We start from the raw sequence: 24402 nt of genomic DNA, 5'->3' as shown, positions 1-24402 counted from the left end.
CCCTAATAAAATGATTTAAAAAGATAAACTATTTACAAAATGCACACCCCCCAAAAAATAAATAAATAAATAAATAAAGTTTGGCTGTTTATGTGATTTCTTGTTCAAAATTAATTTTTTTATAACAATCCAGAGCAGTACACTGTTGTTGTTGTTGGGTGTCACAGCTTTCCTGTGCACAACAGAACAGAGCACTGCCTGTTCTTGCACCACCCTCACAATTGTTCCTTTGCTTGAGGCCATTGTGGAAGCCCTGTGACAATCCAACTCTTTGAACAAGCATGGTGAGAGCATGCACCGCACACCTTTCTGGATTTTAAGCCATACAGTATGCCCTTGTTCTGTTCACATAATTACCTCTTGATTCATGCATAAGTTCCGAATGAGCACAATGAAGTGTTCTGGAATTCCCATTCTCCTGAAGGTTATCCACAGTTTATCAAGGTCCACACAGTCGAATGCCTTTGCATAGTTAATGAAACACAAGTAAACATCTTTCTGGTACTCTCTGCTTTTGAGTCAAGATCCCTCTGTCTGACATCAGCAATGATATCACTTGTTACACGTCCCCTCCTGAATCTAGCCTGAACCTCTGGCAGTTCTCTTTATCAACAACTGCTGCAACCGTTGTTGGATGACCTTAAGCAAAATTTTCCTTGCATGTGATATTGTTCTATAGTTTGAGCATTCTTTTTGGTCACCTTCTTCTTTAGAATGGGCACAAATATGGATCTCTTCCAATCAGTTGGCCAAGTAGCTCTCTTCCAAATTTCTGGTATCCACGAGTAAGTGCTTCTGGTGCTTCAACTTGTTGAAACATTTCCATTGGTATTTTAATTTCAACTGGTATTCCACCACTTCTCTGTCAGTTTGCTGTACTGTGGTGGTTTGTGTACTGCTGTGATATTGGAAGCTATGTCACTGGTATTCCAAATGCCAGCCAAAGTGAACAAATCTCAGTGGAGCTTCCAGACCAACAACAGACAACAAAGGAGAACACAGCTCCCCACTTCGAAGGAAGGAGCTACTGAAACCTTATGCATAGCACAATACCAAAAAAAAATTTGGAGTCATCAGACCTAGTACTGAATTCTAGCTCTAACTCTGTTCTATACACTTGGCGGGGCTAGTGAGAGCATATACCATATATACTCAAGTACAAGCCAACCTGAATATCAGCCGAGGCACCTAATTTTACTACAAAAACTGCATAAAAATGTGCTGAAAAACTCAGCTTATACACGAGTATATTCGAGTATGTGCTTAGAGGCTGGTGGTTCAGCTTACACAAAGCATAATCTATTACAGAGTTAATTAAAATCAAAACAAAAGCTGTGTTTCCACAAAGTAACTTCTAAAAATTACAACTTATGTTTTCACATATTAAATACTACACAATGTGAACTATGGAATGATATGTGTATTAAATCCCAGTTAATAATAAATTTAAAATAAATTAAATTTTAAAAATAAATAAAGACTACACAATGAAATCATGAATATGACTTCTCTGGCAAGCCAAGACACATCAGCATAGTGCCATTCTTACTGCCAGCCACAGAAGAGCAAGACAAGTCCATTCTGCTTCTGGGGTCCCTGTCCTTTTCAGATGAATAAGATGAAAGAATTCATAAACTGTCCAATGAATTTCACTCGTCTCCTTCCTTAGGAAAAGGCTATACAGAAGTGCCGTAGTCTTACCAAAAAAGAACACAAACACATCAATATATGAAACATAAATGAGCTACCCCCTAAAGTCTTCAATTATACCTACATAACCTGAGGGGGGAAAAGAACTGAGCTCTCCAAAGGCTACTCCCTCCCAATCACGTCTTTCCGGTGTATTTTCTTCCCCTGCTGCCTTCTTTTGAGGAACACATTGTTTCAGAGCATCCCAGTTTGTCCTTGGCCTTGCTGTTTGGGAGCATCTACAACTTATTACTCTACAGCTGAGGCGCCTCTAGCAGGGTTCCAGGTCTCCCCTGCTGGGAACGTGACAGAGTGGAGAGATGGACATTTCTCTGGGCTCCCTACCTCAGAATGCCATTGTTAGATCATAAGGTGTGTTCCACTTTAGCATGTGCTCTCAAAGATTCCTTCCAAAGAAACAGAACGACGTCACCATTTGTTTATCTGTTGTACTCAGATGTCTAAAAAGTAATAATCTGAGTGTGCCTACTCTTAAAACACACACACACACACACACACACACACACACACACACACACACACAAATTAGGGGTACAGAACTGAAAACCAATAGGGCTCAGTCAGCACCTGCCCTGCAGGTTCACAGTCTAGGGGCAGGCATGGAAACAAAAGCCCTGACATATAGCAGGCGACAAAAGCCATGAAACGGCTCATCTGGTCCCCATCACCCCCAGGTAGCCAGGCATCATTTTCATCTCCACTGCATCTGCCAGGAGGGTGTCATCTGGAGGGTCACACAGCTGAGTAGAGCCCAAATCAGAGACAGAGCTGTGTTTGAGTTCCTACATCTACTACTATGGGGCTCACATCCACTCCATCATCTTCGGCAGCTTACTCACAGATGACACCAGGGGAAGCAGCAAGAATTCCAGATAAAGCCTGTGATAAGGATTCAATGTTAAGGGTTTGAGCAGTTTGTTCTCAACCTTCCTAATGCCGCGACCCTTTAATACAGTGCCTCATGTTGTGGTGATCTCCCAACCATAAAATTATTTTCGTTGCTACTTCATAACTGTAATTTTGCTACTGTTATGAATCAGGTGACCCCTAAAGGGGTCATGACCTACAGATTGAGAACCGCTGGGTTACAGTGAGGTATAGGTTTAGGGATAGTGCAGTAAGTGATAACATCTGTGTTAAGACTTAAGAGTTAAGGGTTGGAGTTAAGAGTTGGGTTCAAATTTAGGATTAGGGTAAGCAGGAAGAAACGACATCTAAATATAACCAGCAGAGGCCCCAGGCCATAGTACATCTTTTGCGCTCACCTTCCTGAAGAAATGTTCTCAAAATGTGTACCCCTGACAACAGACAAGACCAACTTACTATAAAAATTTTACTCTAGGAATTATTGTGAGGGGAAAAATAAGGCTTCAACCACTGTTTAATAAAAAGCTCGTTCTTAATTACTGCTAGTGTAAGAGGGGGGGCAGGTGGAACACTAGAGGGGGAGAGAGGCAGAATTCTCACATCCACATGAGAGGGCTGGGCTTGATTCCCTACTAATGCAGCCCACTCCCCTCGTCCAGCCACCACTCGCCTGTCTGTGGAGGCCTGCATGTTACAATGATGCCAAGCAGGTTTCAGGAGTGCCCCCAGACTAAGGCAGACTAGGACAAAAGGCCAGGGGATCTACTTCCAAAGACCAGCCTATGAAAGCCCCATGGGTCACAACAGCCCAAACCACAATGAACAACACTTGCTTGCACTGTGCAGAGGCCACCTTGAGTCAGGGGCTGATTCAGCGGCTCACACCAGTAACGACTCACACAACTAAAAATCACACCGTGTGAGAGGAGCCACCACCCCAGGCAAGAAGAGGCAGGAGGCAGAATGCCGTCTTTGGGACCTAGGGTCCCTGCCCTGTGAGAGTCCCTAGACCCAGTGCATAACTCATGCCAAGACTCATGGAGCACTCTAAGGAATGCTGGGCCTATAGAGGCTGAAAGGCCAAAGATGTCCCTGAGAGCCAACAGAGGGAGTGAGCCTTCCCCTAGAGCCAGCACTCTGAATTGGGACTTCTGGCATCCTGGCTGTGAGAGAACAAGTTTGCTTATTAAACTACATTTTAAAAACCACACTGCATGTTAAGACTTGCTCTAGTATGTTAAGATAAATCCTTTATAATCTAAATGGTTACAGTAAATTTGGGTCAAGTGTCAAGGAGAGTGGAGGAGCCCTAATGGCATAGTGGGTATGCATACATGGGGCTGCTAACCACAGGGTCAGCAGTTCAAAACCAACAGTTGCTTCTCGGTGAAAGATGAACTTTTCTACTCCCATAAAGAGTTACAGTCTCAGAAACCCACGAGGCAGTTCTACTCTGCCCCATAGGGTCACTATGAGTCAGATTGGAAGCAATGGCATGAGTTTGATTGTAGTCATGTAGCATATAATTTGAGGGTTAGGAGAAAAAAATTTTACATTCACATATTACTGGGCATTGTCCCTTTCGAGTCTAAAAATGCTAGAACTTTATCTGACTAGGGGGAAATGAGTGTGGGACACCCACATGACCCTTCTCAGCATTTGAGATAGTTTATTGTGCCAGCCTGGCCGATAAACACAGGTGGGATTAACTGAAGGGCAGAGAGATAAATGCCTTGGTGAGTCTCGCCTTTCTTGTCTCTCGCTCTTTGATCATCGGACCAGTGTGCGGCTGCCTTGCTTATCCTGTGCCTCAATTTAAAGGCTACACTACCTGTGGGATGCCTAGCCTGTGGACTGTGTCGCTGTAAGTTGAGGTCCCTTTAAGAGATCGCTGGAGCTGGGGACTGGCAGTTGGTGACCTGCCTTCTGATTGGCTGCTGTGCTGACATAGCCTAGCTCTCTCTATAAATAGAGGAAGATCTGGCAGCAGACTGGACTGGAAGGACTGCTAGTCTCTCACAACTCTCTCATGGCAGTGAGTTGAATTGAGCCAGTTGTAGTGCTTTATAATTTAACTGTTTCTTTCTTGTATTACATATTTATCTGTATATGCTTTAACAGTTCATTTCTTGTTATATATCTAATTATCTTTATAAATAAATATATTGAATTATCAGCAATTTGGTTTTATCTCTCTAGAGAACCCTGTCTAACACAGCATTCAAAATGAAAGTGTGTTTCCTGCTGTGCTTCTGTAACAGCAACAGCATGACAGCTGCTGTTAGGTACCATCAGGTAGATTCTGACGCACTCTGACTCACTCTGACTCACAGCAACCCTCTGTACAAAGAACAAACCACCACCTAGTCCTGCATCACCCTCACAGGATGACGTGTGCTCTAGCCCACTGTATCAGCCACTTTAGCAAACCCATCTCTTTGAGGGCCTTCCGCTTTGGGGCTGACTCTCTTACTTTTATCGAGCATGATGTCCTCCAGGGACTGGTCCCTTCTCATAATACATTCAAAGACCATGAGATAAAGCCTCGCCATCCTCATTTCTCAATAGCATTGTGGCTCTCCCTCTTCCAGGACAGATCTGTTCAGTCTTCTGCTAGTCCACACTCTTCATCAACATCAAAATTCAAAGGACTTCCCTTCTTTTCCAACATTGGAGTGCCAAACATTCCAGTTGGCTTTTTCTTCAAGTCTTGGCTTAATTTGTACACAAGATGACTTAGAAGTATATCTCATGGAGTCATTTAATATACTGCTGTCTACACTGGGTTCCGAACATGTTATCTGTGAGCAAGCTGTAAAGTTGGAACACATACATACATACTCTGCTGACACGCTTCCTGCCACCATGTCCCCTCCACCCACGGGAGAGAATCTGAAGCTTTGATCAGAGTCTTAAAAGGTGTCTCTGACCTCCAAAGGGTAAAGAGCCACACATTCTAAGTGCATTTTTCCTCTTCTATGAACGGAAGGTACATTATGTAGGTAGTACCTAAAGGTACTATTTCATGAGCAAACTATATTACCTACATAATGCACCCTCCACTCCTGCATCGGCAGTAAATAAAGATGTGCAAAAAGTGCTTAAAGATGTATATGAAACACATGTAAGCAGATCCTCGATGCTTCTGCTCAGATGTGTTCAGTCTGCCCAGGATTCTCCAAAACCTTCATTAGTCACTGACTCGTGCCGCGGCACTGCTGTGGCGGGTCTAACTGAGCAGACTTCCTAAGGGGAGAGAGCAACGGAAGGGCACCTGTGTGCATGTTTGACTCCCAGCCAAAAATGGTGTTTATGGAAAACTTCAGATGGAGCTGAGAGGCACTCGGCCAACAAAATCTACAGCTGTGAGACTTGGAGCTTACAAGTGCCCAATCGCCAAAAGCAAAAGTGGAATTATGGGACAGACTTTGAAGCTTGTTTATGTGCAAATTTTTCTAGCAAGTGGTTTTGCACTCCTCTATTCAGATACACAGTCTCTGATCAACACTGAACGCATTTTCTATCACAGCCAGAAAGTAGTGGGAGGGAATCCTACCCTGGGGTTGATAGTCACTTCTCCTTTTCCACCTAGGATGACCAGGAAACCAAGCCACTTAGGGTGGGTAACTGGACGGTCAAGCTCCACAGAGGTTCGCCACTTCCCTAACCAAGCTATATACTAGAGGCCACATTTAGTCCAAAGAGAGGCTTGGCCCTTGCCCCTGAGCCACATCCCCAACAAGGGAAGCATGGGCTGGCTAGTGCCGATTTACAAGTCTGCAGGGAACCCTTTCACCTGGGTTTCACTACCTAGTGTGGTGAAAGCATTTCACCAAGCACAAGTAAACCCAGGCTTACCTCGCTTACTGGCACTCTGTTGCTGTCAGGGACTGCATAGCAGAAAAGAGGCTCAGATTCTGAAGGCAGGTGCTATAGGGTTCAGAGACACGTGCCCGCCAGACTGAGAAGCTGACAGCGCTGTGGTGAAACAATGTGAAATTGTTCACTACAGATTTGTATGTAAGCACAAAAAATCCCATGCTTGCCTTGCTTACTGAGGAAGCCAAAATTGATGCCAACACTCTGGCTTATTTTATGTGCGGGCTTGGGTCACGGGTATAAATTTGCTCTCAAGGGGAGAAAGGTTGGAAGGAAGGTCGGAAGCAGGGGAGGAAGGTCGGTCACTCAAGCCACTTGGAACTGTGGGCCCCGGAATCGGGACTCCATGGCTCAAGTAGGATTCCTACTGGCAACACATGTGGGAAGAGAGGAGCTGTCCACAACTCTGCTAGGAGAGAGCCACCTGAAGCCAGCCTGGCCTCACAGGACCTCAACTCTGCTCTGCTCTTTCTTCCAAGGCCAGCGCTCGTCTGCATCCTTGGCTGGGATAAAGCCTCGCTGTGACGTTATTGCCTTTTGGCGTTCTGTGCAGCGTTCAAGTGAATGATCACGCTGATATGTAGTCTGGTGTCAGAGGGCAGGTGGTCGTGGGGACTGCCAAACTCTTCACTAGCCCCCAAGCACAACAGGTCTGGTCTGCTCCATCAGTTAACGTAAGAGCAGTTCCTGTCTGGGAGGGAGTCTGGAGGGACTGTACTTTTATCAAAACCTCCTTGAGAAAGCCCGGCATGTGATCTGAGTATGCTGTCAGTGTGCTGTGCCTGAGCATACTCCCGCAACAAGCCTGCCACCTCCAGGCAAGACTCTGGGTGGGCGGCCAGCCCCAGGCAGCACTGGGAGAGGTCATGCCATCTTCTGGAGAGAGCAAGGGAGATCAGGACTCACATGGTCAGGGAAGGAGGTAGTCAGTGGGGACAAAGGCCAGACATGCCATGCCCACTGAAAGGTCTGATGTTTTCAAATGTACTGTGATACACTTAGGGGTGCCATATAGGGTCGCTATGAGTTGGTGTCAACTTAACAATGGTAGTGAGTGAGTTTGTTTGTTTGTTTGTTTGTTTGTTTGTTTGCTTTTCATATTCCCTGTTTCTTCAGCCAGAAAGAGAACAAAATCCTTTTAGAGACTGAGGAATGAAGTTAAATTTAAAAGGTACCTATTTTAAGACCTGTTTAATCATTTTAAATAAAAAAGCCAAAGAAAGAGACCTATGACTGGGTGTCTAGCACTTATGTGACACAGAAGACCTGCCCCAGAGTCATCTCTAATTCCTCTACAGAAACCCTACAACAGGAAGCACGGATTCTGTCTAGAGGGCAGGCCATCTGGGCTGATGCTGATGTCATTCAGCCCCAGAAGACAGCTCCAAAGCCTGGGTCTCTGGCTGCTGCAGCGCACATGCTTCACTGCATGCAGAGCAGGCCCTCCAGCGCTCCCATCCACCAGCCAGACTATAGGTGTGCAGGTCTCCTGGTCCAAGTCCCACAGCAAGCACTCACACTGTCCAGATCCAGAAGTCCCAAGTCGTCTTCCCTCAAGCCCCTTTCGTTCTTCACTGAGATCGATCGCTCTGCCAAGTCACTCTGACACTGACTCAGGGATGGTTACTTCAGGCCAACGACAGCAATTTGTGGCAATGCTACACTACACTTGCTCTGCAGCTGGCTTTACTTTTTACCAGCCGGCTGACAACTGACAGACAATAAAATTCCCACCAATCACCAGTGAGCGCATACAGGCAGCAGGCTAGCTTTGGGCCACATGTTCCCTTTGAAATTTCACCTTCCCTGATTCTGAAGGTCAAAGTGTTCAATGCTGTGTCTCAACTTGTATGGAAATGTTTGGCATTAATGAAACAAAGAAGGAATTAATATACTTTTCAACAGGGGAGGGAGCCTACAAGGCAGATTTTGCGTTCTAAGTAGCATTATATTGGCCGACATTAATACTTTCCCCAGCAGGCCTTCCATGATTTACCCTCAACAATCCCAGTCTTTGTTTCCCAGATCCTCTTACATGTGATATTTGATCAAAGTTTGCACACCAGCAGCTAGCAAAGGAAGAGGAAATGCTGCTCAGGGAGGCGTTATACAGAGGCGCCCCATCGCTCACTTCTAGGTCATGACCAGCAGGCTCAAAGATAGGTCCCTGCTCAACGGGGTTCAGTTTTCTGTACTTTGTACACTCCACCTGAGGACTGGTGTCATGCTTCCCCTCAGTAAACTCTCCAAGTCGAAGAAACGCTTTCTCTCATTTCAGAGAAGCACAAGGTATCAAACAAACAATTACACTTACTCCTATGCCAGCATGTTTGGATAGAATCTAGTAAAGAAAGAAAGAAAAAAAGAAAAGTCTACTTTTTTGCAAATAATAAAGGGGGAAAGGGAGACTTCGGGTATTTAAATTACAGTACATCTATCACTAGTTCTGGAATTAATGGTAACCACTCTGATGAGGCATGTTATAAAAATTGAACTAGAAAAACCAATTCAATAATTCATGCCTGAAAGTCTCCATCCAAATAAGCCTTTCCCAAAGAGACGGAGAAAGGAAGAAAAAGATTAGTAGAGGCAATCTCTCACACTTCAACATGCTATATAAGGAAAGCCGGCTGAAAAGAAATCTTGCAGGGAATTTTATCCCTTTGAACTGTCAAATAGACTCTTAAGGAAGATTATGCAAACTTACTAAAGACCGGTCCTGATTAGAGGGAAAAAATGCACCCCTGCTCCAAGTCAGCTCTGGAGGCTTTCTCCAGAGTTGTTAGGGTTTGTGTTGGGTAAAGAAAGCCCTCCTAACAAACCAGCATTCTTTTCCACATGATCAGAGCTAATTGGCCCCCCTGCAGACCGAGTGACCAATCACATCAGCTTCAGCGGAAACCAGCCCCCACGACATTATAAACAGAGGAATGTGAACTGTAAACCCAGTCCAAGGAGAGAACCTACAAAGCACTGGGAGATTAGAGTTACCTGAGCAAAAAGACATCCTGGGCCGGTTTCCTCAAGACCTACCTTTGCACTCAGGCTCACCCATCAAAAGAACTGGTGAGTACAGGAAACCATACTCGTTCTGCTTTCTGTTCTTAAAGGGAGCCGGGAAAGACATGGGTTGGCAAGTGAAGACAGAGCTAGTTCTTCAGTTTCTACCAGGATCTCTATTACAGTTCTTTATTCTCATTCCCTAAATTTTAGAAATGGAATGGCAATAGTGCTACTTAAAAAAAAGTTACTGGAAATTCTCTTCTCAATCCATTATAGCATAGAAATAAGTAGAACAGAAAGGCCACATAAAAAAATAAAATTTAAAAGTCAGAGACTTAAAAAAAAGTGCCTTCTTTTGCAAAGTACAAAAGAAATTGTAAATGAGCATACGAAAACAAATGACAAAAAATACATCATTTTGTTTTTGTTTTTCTTAATAATGGAATAACAATGAGTATCTTCATTTTGAATTCCGCTTAAATGGGGAATTACTACTAAAATTAGTAGATGCTTCTACAAATAAAAAAGTGAAATGTAAAACAAGAAAAGTCTCTGGGCTTACGTAAGAGTTATAACTCCGATTGCTTGACCTCGTTTATGTAGGGCAGTGAGAGGATCTGAAGACTTCGGTGTTAAAAGCAGATGGGGACAAAGGCATGGGAACACTCTATTGTGCACAGCACTGTCTTTACAGCCTGTGTGTCCTGTTGACTAGGAACTACAGTGCTACTTCCCAACACAGCAAAAGGACAGACAGCCTGGGGAGCGCGACAATCTAAGTAGGATGAATCTACTGTTCTGATGACCAAGGAGGGAGCCAAACTCTCATCTTTATAAAGCACTACTTTCTTTCACCAAATAGTTTATGAACCGGCAAATATTTTTGTTTGTTTTGTTAAATCATTTTATTGGGGGCTCTTACAGCTCCATACATCAATTGTATCAAGCATATTTGTACATATGTTGCCATCATCATTTCCAAAACATTTTCTACTTGAGCCCGTGTATAAGGTCCTCTTCCCCCCCTCCCTCCCCCATCCTCCCACCCTCGTGAATCCTTGATCTGTTATATATTATTATTATTTTGTATCTTTTTTTTTAATCAATTTATTGGTGCTCATACAATTCATCACAATACATACCCCATAGATCAATTGTGTAAACCACATCTATACATTTGTTGCCCTCATTATTCCCAAAATTCACTTACCTCTTGGGTTCCCGGAATCAGCTCATTTTCCTTTTTTTCCCCCTCCCCTTCCCTTCCTCCTCCCCTCTCCCCCATGCACCCTTAATAGTTTATAAATTATTATTGTATCTTATATTACACTGTCCGGCGTCTCCCTTCACCCACCCTTCTGCTGCCCGTCCCCCAGAGAGGAAGTTATATGTAGCTCCCTGTGATCCATTCCCCCTTTCCCTCCTGGTATCGCCACTGTCACCCCTGGTCCTGAGAGATTCCCTGCGTTTCCAATTCCCATCTGTACCGCTGTGCATCATCTGGTCTAACCAGGTCTGCAAGGCAAAATTGGGGTCCTGGTAGTTGAGGGGAGGAAGCGTTTAAGAACTAGAGGAAGGTTGTGGGTTTCATTATTGCTATACTGTACCCTAAGTGACTCATCTCCCCACTACCCCTCTGCAAGGTATGTCCAGTTGTCTAGAGATGGGCATTGGGTCTCCATCACGCGCCACCCTCATTGACGAGGATATGATTCCCCCTCCCCACCTTTGGTGTTTAAAGCCTGGTCCCTTTGGCCCTTCATGATCACACATGTTGGAGTGCTGCTTCCATGTGGGCTTTGTTGCTTCTGGGCTAGATGGCCGCTCGTTTACTTTCAAGCCTTTAAGTCCCCAGACGCTATAGGTCTCAATAGCCGGGCACCATCAGCCTTCTTCACCACACTTACTTATGCACACATTCGTCTTCAGCGTTTATGTGTGGAAGAACCGGCAAATATTTTACAGCCCCCCCACATGGATATGAGAAACCTTATCAAGTTCCCATTCTACTTTCTATTGGAATTGGCTGATAAAAATCCTATCAACACTAACCAAGGCAACTGCTATCCTCAAAAAGCACTATGTCCATAGGGATCTGAAAACAGCTCGGATATATAAGAGCATAACGCCTGCCCTTCAGACACTTTTTAAATGTGATAGAAAGGTACTACAGGTAACAGGCAACCATAATCTAACTTAAAAATAAAACTAATCTCCCCCCAATAAAATGATTAAAAATAATAATAAAATAAAACCAATCAACATGAGAAGGGGGTGTGTGTGTAAATATATAAATAAAGAAATCCTATCAGGCTACTGTACCTATCAGTTGAGGAAACTGTAAGTAAGTTTGAAAACTTAAAGAACTGTAGAAGATTGTGCTCTTTAATTCTTTCTTTCTCTTCTTTTTAAATACAAGGAAGCCTGGCCAAGAGTATTGGGTGACTTGCCAAATGACATATAGCTACCCAAGCACAGAGATGGTTAAGACTCCCCTCCTGCGTCCTCTGTGTAAACCACACTAACTACATGAGTTCAAAGAATGGAGTTATTCAGAGTAATCTCTTAAGCGGGGATCAGAATCTTACTTCCCTCCACTACTTCCCAAGACAGTCTAAACAAAAGCTAGCAAAGTCTTACATTAAAAAAAGAGATTGTTTCACTGCTTTGTTTTAATCTTCTGACTTTCCTGTTCACAGATTTCTCCAGGTAATTTCCTTGCACGAGACCTAGCATAAGACAGCTATAAAGGTTGTAGGTAACAAGTGAACGAGTCCAAATGGGAGAACTTAATCTTGTGAGTTGTAGTATATACAGAAAGACTCTCTCCAGGTTAATGAATTTTAGATATTATTACCTACGGCAGATTTTAAAAATCTAGAAGAATCATGGCACCTCCCTGCCCGCCCGCCCGCCCCCCACCCCGCAGTTAAGATGAGGTGGGAAGCAGCCCCAGGACAGTGGCTCCGGGGAGCAGCACTGCGCCAAGGGGCAGGCCCGTGGGGCCCTTTCTGACAAGCAGGAGGCAAGACCTTGAAGGGCGGACCAAGCAGTCGGCTACACACGGTAGAGCCAAACTCCCCTTTTGTGGATGTGCCCGTCCTCTTCCTCAAAGGGGAAAATGTCCTTTCTTTCATAAAATGGTGGTGATGGTGGTAGTAGTATGTTTCAAAAGTGCCTCCTCACCTGGCAAAATGCATAGTTGGCACCGCTGTGTAAGAACTCGCCTCTCCACAGTTTGCTCTTAAGTCTACTGGTCTGGAGAATCTAAAATACCAGAGTGTGCAGTACTTGTGACTGTACTAATCTACAAATCTTGAAAGAAGTCTTCCTTAACTGAAAATATGCTGCGTATCATATCATAGGTCTGAATCTCACAAGCATAATTAAAGACCACATATTCTGTAGTGGCTTTTGAACAAAACTAGTCAAACGGAACATAGTGTTTTTCATAAAGGTTAACTAGAGTCAAATGTCTGTTTTTGAGGCAACCCGACATTGCCTCTGCGCACTCGGCGTCTGTGGGATTCCTACCCCCCCACCACACGGCCTTTGTGATCTTGGTTTCATCTTCTATAAGATGGGATAATAGTGGCATTTTCACTGAGAAAGGGAGAGGTGTTTTTCATAACAATAAAGCAACCACCAACACTTAAGTCGAGCTTGCTCTGAGCATCACGTAAGTGCACACGTTAGTCTGTTCCTGGTATATGGTAACTAAGCAGTAGATAGCCACTAATTACATTCATTGTAGCTGCTGTGCATTAAGAACGATGCAGGTTAGATGCAGGTTAGCCATGTTTTAGACTAGCTATGACATTTAGAAAGGCAAAGACAACTATTTACTTACTAAAAAGCTGGCTGTCAAAGGGCCATCTTGTGACTGCAACCCAATCATTTTAGGAAGAATTTTTATTTCACCAAACTGAATAGCCAGCTTTCTGCAGTTAAAACAAAAGCATCTGGCTTTGAGTTCAGTCAAACCTGGACGATAATCCAAATCCTGCCTCCTTTTGCCCTGCACGTCTCTCTCTTGGAGCCTCAGTGACTTCACCTGAAAAACAGGGATACTGGCTATGGCACTGACATCCCAAAGAATTAGAGAGGATGTGTTAAGACAGCACCCTTGTACAGGGCCTATGAAGGTTTTATTATTACTTTCCACAGGGCAGACATCCAATCTCCTAAACCATTTAAGTCAGGTAGCAAAATAAGCATAATTAAATACCTATGCTAAGAGGAAAAAACTAAATAAAATTATAATTACTTATTATAACTATTAAGACATCAATGTGCTAAAGTTATTTTTCCCAAAGTTCTGTAAAATGAAACAGCTATTTCTAAAAGTCCAACCTAACTCATTTTAGCAACCATGCCAATGTCCCCTCAGAAGCTCCAACTTAAAGAAAATACAAGAGAACGTCTCTAATACTATAAATGTTTAAAATAGCCTCTGGCCCAAAGGGGAAACTGCAAATATCCAGCTGGTCCATGTCCAACTCCACAGCAAACACATGGCGGTCTTCAGAGCCCCAACGTCCGCCCTGACACACAGGAGGGCCCAACATACCCTGGCCAGCAACCAGTTCCACATGTCCTTCCTCCTTCCTACATGTCACTCAGGGGTACAAAGGGGGCTGCGGCACTCCCCGGTGCACCTAGCTCTGGAGAGGGAGGGAAAGGATTCAAATATGAAACCCAAGGGGAGGGTTACGGCAAAGAAGCAGCAATAGCCTGGAGAGCCACCATTTGTCCCCATTCTGGAGAGCCACCATTTGTCCCCATTCTGGAGAGCCACCATTTGTCCCCATTCTGGGGAACCACTGCACATAAGTCTTAGGAGACCTTTGTCCAAGGCACACAGATAGATTTCTGCTCACCATTGAGGAAGGGATACGCACACATAAGAACTGCTCACAGCTCAAAAACTAATGATTCTCTTTTACATTTTGCCATTTGATGTCTTCCTAATTTTTTCACTACACTCAAATTCACTACACTACACTCCTTAAGTTCACTACACTCCTCAAGCTTCTTCTACTTTATTTACTAGGAATGTCTACCTAGGATTTCTCAGGGTGCAGAGAAAGCCATCTCTCCTCAGCCCTTGTGATAATGCTCAGAGGCTACAGTATCACAAGAGGGCCAGCCACCCGTCAGCCAGGAAGGTAGGATGCCAAGAAAATGGCCCAAGTAACCAAACCCAATAAACTTACATCATAGACCTCTCTGGTGTGCTCTCACTAGGCTAATTATACAACATATAGAACCACAGTTCTCGGAAAGCTTCGCCCAGCTCGGGCTTGTCTGATACCAAGTCGGGTTTCAAAGGATTACAATCTCACAGGAAGCTTCCAAATGATCCCCACTTATTGATAAATAAGTGGACTGCTAATTAGAAAGCCAGCAGTTTGAAACTATCAACAAGGCTTTCTACTCCCATAAAGAATTCTAGTCTTAGAAAACCACAGGGGCAGTTCTACCTTCCCCTAAAGGGTCACTATGCATCACAATTGGCTTCATGGCAATAAGTTTGGTTTGGGGTTTTATTTATTATGAAACACTGTTTAGCATGTTCCCTTTTATCACAAATCAATCGAGCATTCTGTTATTTCCACATACTGTCTGGTCCGATCCATAAACACTGAATTGATTGCTTGGGCTTGGGCAGGGAAGATACAGTGGTGACAATCAAATGGGCACAAACCGCCAGCCCCATCCTTGGGGACATGGCATCGGACTTGGGACATGATGGTATCATGTCAAAACTCTATGTAAAGAGTGATTCAAGGAAACCATACAAGAGGTAAACTGAGGTAACAAAGAATTAGTGGGCACACGGATAACCTGACCACCCCCTGGCCCTATTCGGCCCAGAGGAGGCGACAGCACGTTGTCTGAGTGCGCAGGCCCTTTCTCTAGTTGTAGTCACAGAAGCAGGAGAGGTCTCAGAACTCAGGCATGTTACCTGTACCTCCGGCAGAGAAGGGCTGACTAATTTGCTCTTGCTTTCAGAGAAGTCCAGCCTAAGATGGATGGCAGTAATTGCAAAGCTATTGCCCCTCTCCTCACTCAGAGATACCGGAGGATGGTCACCAAGGATGGCCACAGCACCCTTCAAATGGATGGCGCCCAAAGAGGCCTGGCCTATCTTCGAGATGCTTGGGGGATCCTGATGGACATGCGTTGGCGCTGGATGATGTTGGTCTTTTCTGCCTCTTTTGTTGTCCACTGGCTTGTCTTTGCAGTGCTCTGGTACATCCTAGCTGAGATGAACGGGGACCTGGAGCTGGATCATGACGCCCCACCTGAAAACCACACTATCTGTGTCAAGTATATCACCAGCTTCACGGCGGCCTTCTCCTTCTCCCTGGAGACACAACTCACAATTGGTTATGGCACCATGTTCCCCAGTGGTGACTGCCCAAGCGCAATCGCCCTACTGGCCATACAAATGCTCCTAGGCCTCATGCTGGAGGCATTTATCACAGGTAACTATTCTTTAAAACACAAAACTGAGTGTCTTTGGGGAAGGACACAGTTAGCTGTATGCAGTTCTGTTACAGAACATCTTCTTTGCATTATTAGCAGGTTAATGCCTGGGACAGAAAATCTAGAGCCAAACACCAGAAGAAATGATAAGGATGCTGACTATATATAGGGGCTTCAGGAAGTTTGTGGAGAAACGTAATTTAAAGACACCAATTTTTTTTCATGAGCTTTTTGAAGTCCCTTCATATGCTTAAATTTCATCTATTGGAACTTAAGGAAGAGTTAAGCATGTGATGAAACAAGTGAATCAATATTTCTGAATTTATTTTGACCGTCATCTTGCCTTGACTGGGAAATGTCAGTTTTTCCCAGTGCTAGAGTTTTCTCCTCTGGGTGTATGTCTTCATCATCCACTCAGAACCACTGAGTGGAGCCCACGCTCAGTGGGCACTGTGGGTCAGTCAGAGAACGAGCTGGGCACATGTACATGCCTGCACAAAAAGCACTGGAGTATGCAGGGGTATAAACAAAGGAGGTGTTGCTCATGAACCTGGTAACAAGACTCCTTCCCTAATCAAGTAGGTATAGTAACTGTTCCGAGGAAAAGAAGACCTGATTTTAACATACTCCCCAGCAGTAATCGAGGAGGATATGCACTGGGTCATAATGGGGGTGGGGGTGGGGAGCGGTGCTCAGGCATCAGGACCGGGGGTGCTCCCAACTCCGACTGGTTCTACAACCTATAAGAAACCACCCAACTTCTGGAACAAGTGTCCTGAAACTAGGTCAGTTCAGGGTCAAAAGGCAAGCGGGGGTGGGGGGCGGGGGTTGGTAAATTTGGATGGAAGAACATACATCCTATTTCAGTGTCCTACCTGAAATTTGGCATTTCCTGTGAGTCTGAATTCAGGCAACAGAAACCAGCTCATCAGCCCATTTCCATCAGTCTGATACAAATACAAATCACAGATATTTTCATAGTATGCTAGGATGCTTCAAAGTCACACAGCATTAAACTTGCTACTGGATGGTGGGGTTAAACGTATTAAGGAAACATAAAGACAACTTATAAAATATGTCTAAATGCTCTGCGGGATTTCATTATATTTTAGTTTCCTTTTAATCCAATCCATGTCCTTTTTATTCCTTTAAAATGCAATTCTTATTAAAGGGCCACTGGCCTCTCCAGCCTGTCAACAATATCTGGGAGATAAAAATAATCCAAATCCCTGAGGTGTAGTTCAAGGAGCCCTTGTGGTACTGCTAAGTAACCGCAAAGTTGGCGGTTCAAACCCGCCAGTTGCTGAGGTATGAAGATGAGGCTGTTTGCTCTGTAAAGATTTACAGCTTTGGAAACCCCCTATTAGGGTTGATGTACCTCAGAAGTGACCTGATAGCAGTAGGTTTGAGTTTGAGCATCTGTAGTTTGGGGCACAGGGAAGATACACTTGAGGGCATACCTTATGGAGCCACCACTTTCTTTCAAGTCAGTTTACTTAAGAGTGAAATTATGAAGAGTGAGATTTACTTAAGAGTGAAATTATGAAGAGTGAGATTTACTTAAGAGTGAAATTCAAAGTGAAATTATTCTTGATCATTCTTTCTACTAGCACCCTCCGCACCCCAAAGCCTTCTGCTCAGCACCTAGTCCCAAGGGCAGCTTGCAGTAATCTGGTTGTAACCCATCGTTGTGTCTTTTCTAATACCTTGGGGGTGTGGGGATTGCGGGTGTGGGGGTAAGGCCACGAGGCAGCATAAATAGGGATATAGGAGATCACCACCGCTTTGACTCTGGAAGAAACTAGAGGGTCTGGTTTCACATTTCCATGTCACAGCTCTTAAAAGTAAAAATGTACATACGCTTTGAAAAATTAGCCAGGCAAATGAGATAGCCCCAATTAACAAAACATTCCTTCAATTCCTCGTTCATCTAGGGTCAGTTGTGGCACGTAAGAAATGCTTAAATATTTAATACACCCTTCTCATTCAGGAAAAAGTGTTGCTATGTATGGTCAATGTTCTAAAAAAAATTCCATGGTTTCTAATTTAGGTGCTTTTGTGGCGAAGATTGCCCGACCGAAAAATCGAGCCTTCTCAATTCGCTTTACTGACTTAGCAGTAGTAGCTCACATAGATGGCAAGCCCAATCTGATTTTCCAAGTGGCCAACATTCGACCTAGCCCTCTCACCAGCGTGCGGGTCTCCGCTGTCCTCTACCAGGAACGAGACAATGGAGACCTCTACCAGACCAGTGTGGATTTCCACCTCGACGGCATCAGCTCCGAGGAATGTCCCTTCTTCATTTTTCCTCTCGCCTACCATCACTCCATCACGCCATCCAGCCCTCTGGCCACACTGCTCCAGCATGAGAACCCTCCCCACTTTGAGCTGGTTGTCTTCCTTTCGGCAATGCAGGAAGGCACAGGTGAAACCTGCCAGCGGAGGACATCCTACCTGCCCTCAGAGATCTTGTTACACCACTGTTTCGCATCTCTGTTGACCCGAGGTTCCAAAGGTGAATATCAAATCAAGATGGAGAATTTTGACAAGACAATCCCTCAACTTCCAACTCCTCTGGTCTCTAAGAGCCCAAACAGGACTGACCTGGACATCCATATCAATGGACAAAACATTGACAATTTTCAGATCTCTGAAACAGGGCTGACAGAGTAAGACTTGCCCAGAACACCCTTCTTTTGTACTGTATTAAACATACCCTGCTAGTTATACAGCTACCTTTGCTTCATCATAGCTTTTCCCCTCAACTCTGATTCCATCTCTCTGATGACAGCACGATAATCATGTCTGTGCCCACACAAAAAAAGGCTAAGCTAACTATACCCATTCTGGAAGTGTAAAATCTTATTTTACGAAGACTGTACCTGTGTTCTCTAAAAGCGACTCGACAAACAGACGTGTGAATTTATAAGGGGACAGTACAAGACCAGTAACAACGGTGAAATGGACAGTGCAGGCTAACAAAGCTGGACCCTAGGAAACATGAACCCTAACTCTCTCGCAGGGGAAAACCCAGGGTCTTGCCTCAAATGCCGTCTCCTGACACTAATCAGTGAACATCCTTTCATAATTGACTACTTCTCAAACCAAAGGGCCTTCATTTAGTCCTCCAGACTACTACACTAGAACAGCAGCTAAGAATGCAAGTTTACAGGAAAGACAGTATATTGCAGCATAAACATAGGCAGGACATCATTTGAATGTGATGCCCCGCCCCCAAATCCCCACCCCCACCCCCACATACAAGTTCCTCCACCTGTGGCATATGGTCACATGGTGAGCCCCAGCAGCATGGCCAGCATCTGCAGGCTGGTGGTGCTTGGGGAGGAGATGCTGCAGCTGGTTTAGTGTCACTCTGCACAATAATCAAAGAATGACCTAGAAAACCAACTGGTCATCTGGATGGCTCAGAGAGAAGGAAAAACATGTTCTCCCTTTCTTCCTGTGACCCACTCAATGGGACAGAAAGCCGTAGAGGACCTAAATAATTCATAAATAGCAAATATATGAAAAGTTTCTGTACATAAAGTGGCTTTTTGAGTTACAATTTCACAAGGAAAAATAAATGCTCAAATAGAGCAAAAAATAATTAGGCAACAAAATATCTTCAAATCCAAATTCCTGTTTCCAACTTCAGATAGTTTTTTCTATAAACATAAAGTGAGTGTTTACTCACCAGTGGGAGGCTGGGCTAGATGAACGCTCATATTTCTTTCCAGAGCTTCTCCCCCAAAACAACGGTGTCTTTTCTGCAGCTTCATGTTTCACTCCCCAAGTCTAAGCTGGACCCCAAACTACTGGCCCAGTTTAAGTCAATTGAGCCTTTACATACTTTTCAATTTAAAAAAATAAAACTGTCCTCAGGCATAAAATAAGAACCAAAAAAGGTCACCTTATCAGTTCCCCAAGATTTCTCCCTGCCCTTCTTGCCTGGAGCTGCCCTTCTCCAGGATGACGTGGGATGGGGGTCGAGTAGCCTGCCCTATGGTGAGGGCACAGGTAAGTATCAGCATTTAGAGAAATACAAGCTGAGTAAAGGCAGCAGCTGTGAAGAGCGGGCACTGTAGCAAGGGTCATCCCCGGCTCTCTGACCAAAAGGGAAAGCAAACGCAGGACAGCTGTGGGCTGGCTGCTCTGCGCCGGTGGCAGCAGAAGTCTGACAAGAACCCAAACACTATTGTGAACCCTTGCTACTTGAAATTCATTGGCAATCATAAGCCTTTGCCAGACCAACAGATTATTTTTTCCAACCCAAGACTCTTGTAATACATCCAGGCAACAGGAATGAGTGAGCAAGCTTCACCCAATTTGAGAAAAATAAGGTCATAGAGTTCAGATGGACATGGCTCTCTCACCACTTATAGAGACCACAGTTCTCACGGGGGCCCAACAAGCATCTGGTCCAATCTGGGTCTCCAGAGCCCACGGTGCAGCCGGAGCTCTACTCGCAGCACTCCAGCCTCAACACCCCTAAGACAGCGACACCCCAGAGCGGGAACCAGGCACCACCGCCTTGTTTTTCTGAGTCTATTCCATGTTGTGCCTCTAAGAGGGTACAGTTATACACAGACCCTCCACTGAAACCTGTATGTGACTTCCCATAAACAGTTGGTACACTAGTGCGGTTTGAGCAATGCTTTATGATGAGAGCCATTAAGCAATGCCATTAACTTTTATCTGGGGGAAGGTCAAAGGTTTCTGGAAACTCTGGCTACAATTCCTTCTCTTATCCTGAGGACCCTGTGTTCTGCGCTCCATGGGGAATGGAGCCCCGGGGGGAGGCATAGAAATGGCAGGGTAGTGGGGGGTGGCACTCCACCAGGCTGGAAGAGCAGCCACGACATCTTAGACCCCCTGGAACCAGCTTAAAAGTGTTTCCAGTGATACCAAGGGCTCAAGCAGAAAGAAAACATTTTGAGAATGATGAGGGCAACAAATGTACAAATGTGCTTGACACACAATGGATGGATAGATGGATTGTGATAAGAGTTGTACGAGCTCCCAATAAAACGATTTTTTTTTTTAAAAAGTGCTTCTGGAAAACAGTACAGACTGCATGACAGACAAGCTGCTACTCAAAACCTCAGGGTCAGGGTTTGTATGTGGACGCCCAGCAGCCATCCCAGGACCAAGTACTGCTCTATTACAAAGTATTTCCCACCAAAATAGACTAATGACTCTCATACTGGGGCTAATGACTCTCACTAATGACTCTCTCACAGGGCTGGATCGTTCTGGTTATCACCCAGGACTGTTCTTGTTAGTAATCATTTCCTCACTGAATCTTGTAAGTGATCCCAAGAATTGATCCCCCCACACAGTGAGCAATTCCTACTGAATAGAAATCAGAATTGCATCAAACCGCCTAGGAAGTCTTGAGGCCAGGTGTCACAGAGACAGTGTGTACCACTGTACCCAGATATCTGCCATCACCCCATCTCTCCACATCAGAAGTACTGACACAACATGAACCATCTCTACGTTTAACAAATCTGCTTGAGCCCACAGTACTTCATTCAATGCCATGGGACATCTCATAACTGATCAGGACATGAGTATCCCCCAAAAGTAGTTTAGAATGATTATTCTTGGAGAAAGTAAACATGGGAACATTAGCAGTTAATAAATTCATCAGCTTATGAAAAAGTATACAACAAAAGGAACTTACTGTCTATACTCGTGTATAAGCTGAGTTTTTCAGCACGTTTTTTAGGCAGTTTTTGTGGTAAAATTAGGTGCCTCGGCTGATAGTCAGGTCGGCTTACACTTGCGTATACACGCTGGAAGAGTGACACTTGGAAACAGCCATGGTGTTTCAGTAGAAACTGCTTTCTTGATGTGCTTAGCCACTTGTCTCACCTCGGTTATCCAGACCTTGCTTTTTCAATACAGCGTCAAAGGATAAGAACTTTACTTTTGCTAAAATGATATTCTTTAAGTCTACACAGAACATACACCAATTCAACAACTTCTACCTGTACAATGCAAGAAAATTAAGTACCTGCTTCAAATTGTGCAAGCATTCAAATTCTCATGGAATCCTTATGGAAGGAGCTTTGGATACTGAATTAACCCCTTAAAACTTACCCTGAGATCATTTTTAAGCGCTAAGCCAAAATTACCCCAATGCTTCTTCAAACCAAACCACAGTTTTAGCTTAACTAGTGAAGAGCATCTGTCCTGAGCACTGTCCTCTGTTAAGAATTCTGTCAGTTCACATGGATATTGGCTGCTCAAAAAGGGGCTCGGACCCTTACTTTTCAAAGAGGGAGCTGAAGAAACGACCCTCCTTGAATGAAGATGAAATATGAAAATGACAAATAATAATATTAAGAGTCTTGCAATCATCTATTGCAAACCACTATAGAATGAATGTGCATCAAGAGGTAAAATCCAGGGTTCATGAGGGAGAGGGGAACGAGGTGGGAGGTTAAAAAACGAGTAGCTAATACCAAGGGCTCAAGTAGAAAGCAAATGTTTTGAGAATGATGATGGCAACAATGGATGGATGGATGGATTGTGATTAGTTATGTGACACCCCAATAAAATGATTATAAAAAAAGAAGAAAATGTTCTTTAAAAAAAATAAAAGCAGAAATTAAAACGTGTGGGTGAGTGTGTAGAAATTAAGTCTTTCATTACAAGCATGTAGGAAATGCTGGCGTATGTAAATGTGTGCAAAGCTATAAATGCTTATCAAACAAGAAAAAATATTCTCAAACCATTTTTCTCTGTGTGTTTCACCATGATTTTTAAAAAGATCGGTCTAACAAGGCCAACCTAGAGTCCCCTCCCAGGGGTGATGGGTAACGGAAAATTGGGTGAGGGATGGAGGACGATGTTAGATATGGAATAAATAATCTATAACTTATCAAGGGTTCATGAGGGAGGGTGGATGGGGGAGGGAGGGAGGGAGAAGAAATGAGGAGCTGATATCAGGGGATCAAGTGGGAAGAGAATGTTTAAAAAATGATGGCAGTGTATGTGCAAATGTGCATGACACATTGGAGCAATGTATGGATTGTGATGAGATGTAAGAGCCCCCAATAAAAATATTTTTTTAAAAAAGAAGTGTTAAAAACCACGTTGTTCTCCTCCCCAGACACTCACTTTCCCAAGGCAACCATCTTAACGTCCAGACAGCGAATGAGCCTGCCGCAGATGAGCCCTTTTCCTTCCTTCAGATCATCATCCACATGATCGTTAAGCAAATATTTGCCAATACTGACCTCAGGAACCCTTCTCCCACTCTGCCCTGCCCAAACTTGTCTCCTATCTAAACAGCTCCATCTCCTTAAAGGCTGTCCTTGTCCCAAGGTTTCACATTTCCCGATCCTGGGTCTGCCCCAGAACTGCACACAACACCTGAGTTGTCAAGTGCTTGAAAGTGACCCCCACCCCCCGGCCCCCTGGGACTGCAGGGTCACTGCCGCTGCTGCCAGACATTCTGCAGAGTTCATGGTCAGTGCCGAGCTGTAGCACAGGCTGCTGTTACAAACAGTTCTGAGGTCTGTCCACTTGGGATGATGGACGCAAAAGCTCACCCCTTCTTGCTGCTTATCTCCCATCTGATTCCATGTGGTTACTTTGGACCACCTTAATTCTGATCCCAAGTCCCGGCTATGCCACTCCATAGCTCCATCACGACATCAAACTGCTGGATGAGGTGACCAGCACAGCAGCCTTGTCCCCCAAAGAAAGAGAGAAGGTGTATCTGGTACCTGGTAATGCCTGGTCCAATGACAGAAGCTCAGTATTTGTAGCATAAATAAATGAAACGAGCCCACACACTCCAAGCAGAATCACCTCCACTTTACTGCTCAGACTGAAAAATCTGAGTGCTAGGTTACCTCTGAGACAGAGTATTCTGATTCCCTAAGCTGTAAACTTCAACTGCCCCTCACCACGTCTCTCCAAGCTCCCTGGGAAAAGTATAGAATCAGACTTGGGAGAAGAGGAGGACCGGCCCATCCCCGGTCAGCCACACAGGTAAGGACAGTCAACCGGCAATAAAGTCCATCCCCAATCTGCACCCAGCTGCTTCAGGCTGCATTTACAGTTCATGGCCTTCCCCTCAGAGGGGCAAATACTTGTCCCCATGTCACGTCCATGAGTGAGGAATTGAAAATATTAATCATGAGTCTGTTTAAATGTGTTTTATATGGAAACAAGGAATGAAATGCTAATTATTAGAACTTTTTTTCCTTAACGATCTGTAAATCTATTTCTTGTAAATACAAGAAATGTTGCCCTTTGTCAAGACACTCAAGCTCTAGAGAATATTTTGGGTACTTGTAAGAATCTAAAATTTGTAGAGCTAGTCATTTTCAGAGCTCTAGTGGTACTATCAATTGGGGTTTCTCTCTCCCGGACATTAACTACCGGTTGTTTCTATAGCAATAACTTTAAACAGTCAGAAAGCCCATCTACGAG

At 44.3% G+C, this 24402-nt stretch overlaps 2 protein-coding genes across 7 annotated transcripts in view; one reads left to right on the top strand and one right to left on the bottom strand.

Annotated features, from left to right (window-relative positions):
- GIGYF2 (GRB10 interacting GYF protein 2) overlaps window positions 1-24402 on the bottom strand; it is a 114570-nt gene that overhangs the window by 42221 nt on the left and 47947 nt on the right. The window lies entirely within an intron of this gene.
- KCNJ13 (potassium inwardly rectifying channel subfamily J member 13) lies at window positions 9423-18825 on the top strand. Of its 3 annotated transcripts, none has more exons than XM_045296321.1 (3): window positions 9423-9522; window positions 15708-15950; window positions 18002-18825. In XM_045296321.1, the coding sequence occupies exons 2-3, from the start codon at window positions 15731-15733 to the stop codon at window positions 18622-18624; spliced, it is 843 nt and encodes a 280-aa protein (XP_045152256.1). In that variant the 5' UTR covers window positions 9423-9522; window positions 15708-15730; the 3' UTR covers window positions 18625-18825. The 3 variants fall into 3 exon arrangements, with proteins under 3 accessions (XP_045152256.1, XP_045152255.1, XP_004701738.1); XM_045296320.1 differs by having other exon boundaries at window positions 15536-15950; XM_004701681.2 differs by having other exon boundaries at window positions 15475-15950.

This window comes from Echinops telfairi, unplaced genomic scaffold (assembly GCF_000313985.2).
Source record: "Echinops telfairi isolate 266 unplaced genomic scaffold, ASM31398v2 ScPeMD7_3;HRSCAF=10, whole genome shotgun sequence".
Classification (NCBI taxonomy): domain Eukaryota; kingdom Metazoa; phylum Chordata; class Mammalia; order Afrosoricida; family Tenrecidae; genus Echinops; species Echinops telfairi.
The sequence above is the reverse complement of the archived record's forward strand: the minus strand, read 5'-3'. Positions and strand labels throughout refer to the sequence as shown.

Coding starts and splice junctions, on each gene's coding strand:
- KCNJ13 (XM_004701681.2), top strand. CDS start 15,491: ATGGATGGCAGTAATTGCAAAGCTATTGCCCCTCTCCTCACTCAGAGA. Junction 15,951..18,001: donor GCTGGAGGCATTTATCACAG/GTAACTATTCTT, acceptor TTTCTAATTTAG/GTGCTTTTGTGGCGAAGATT.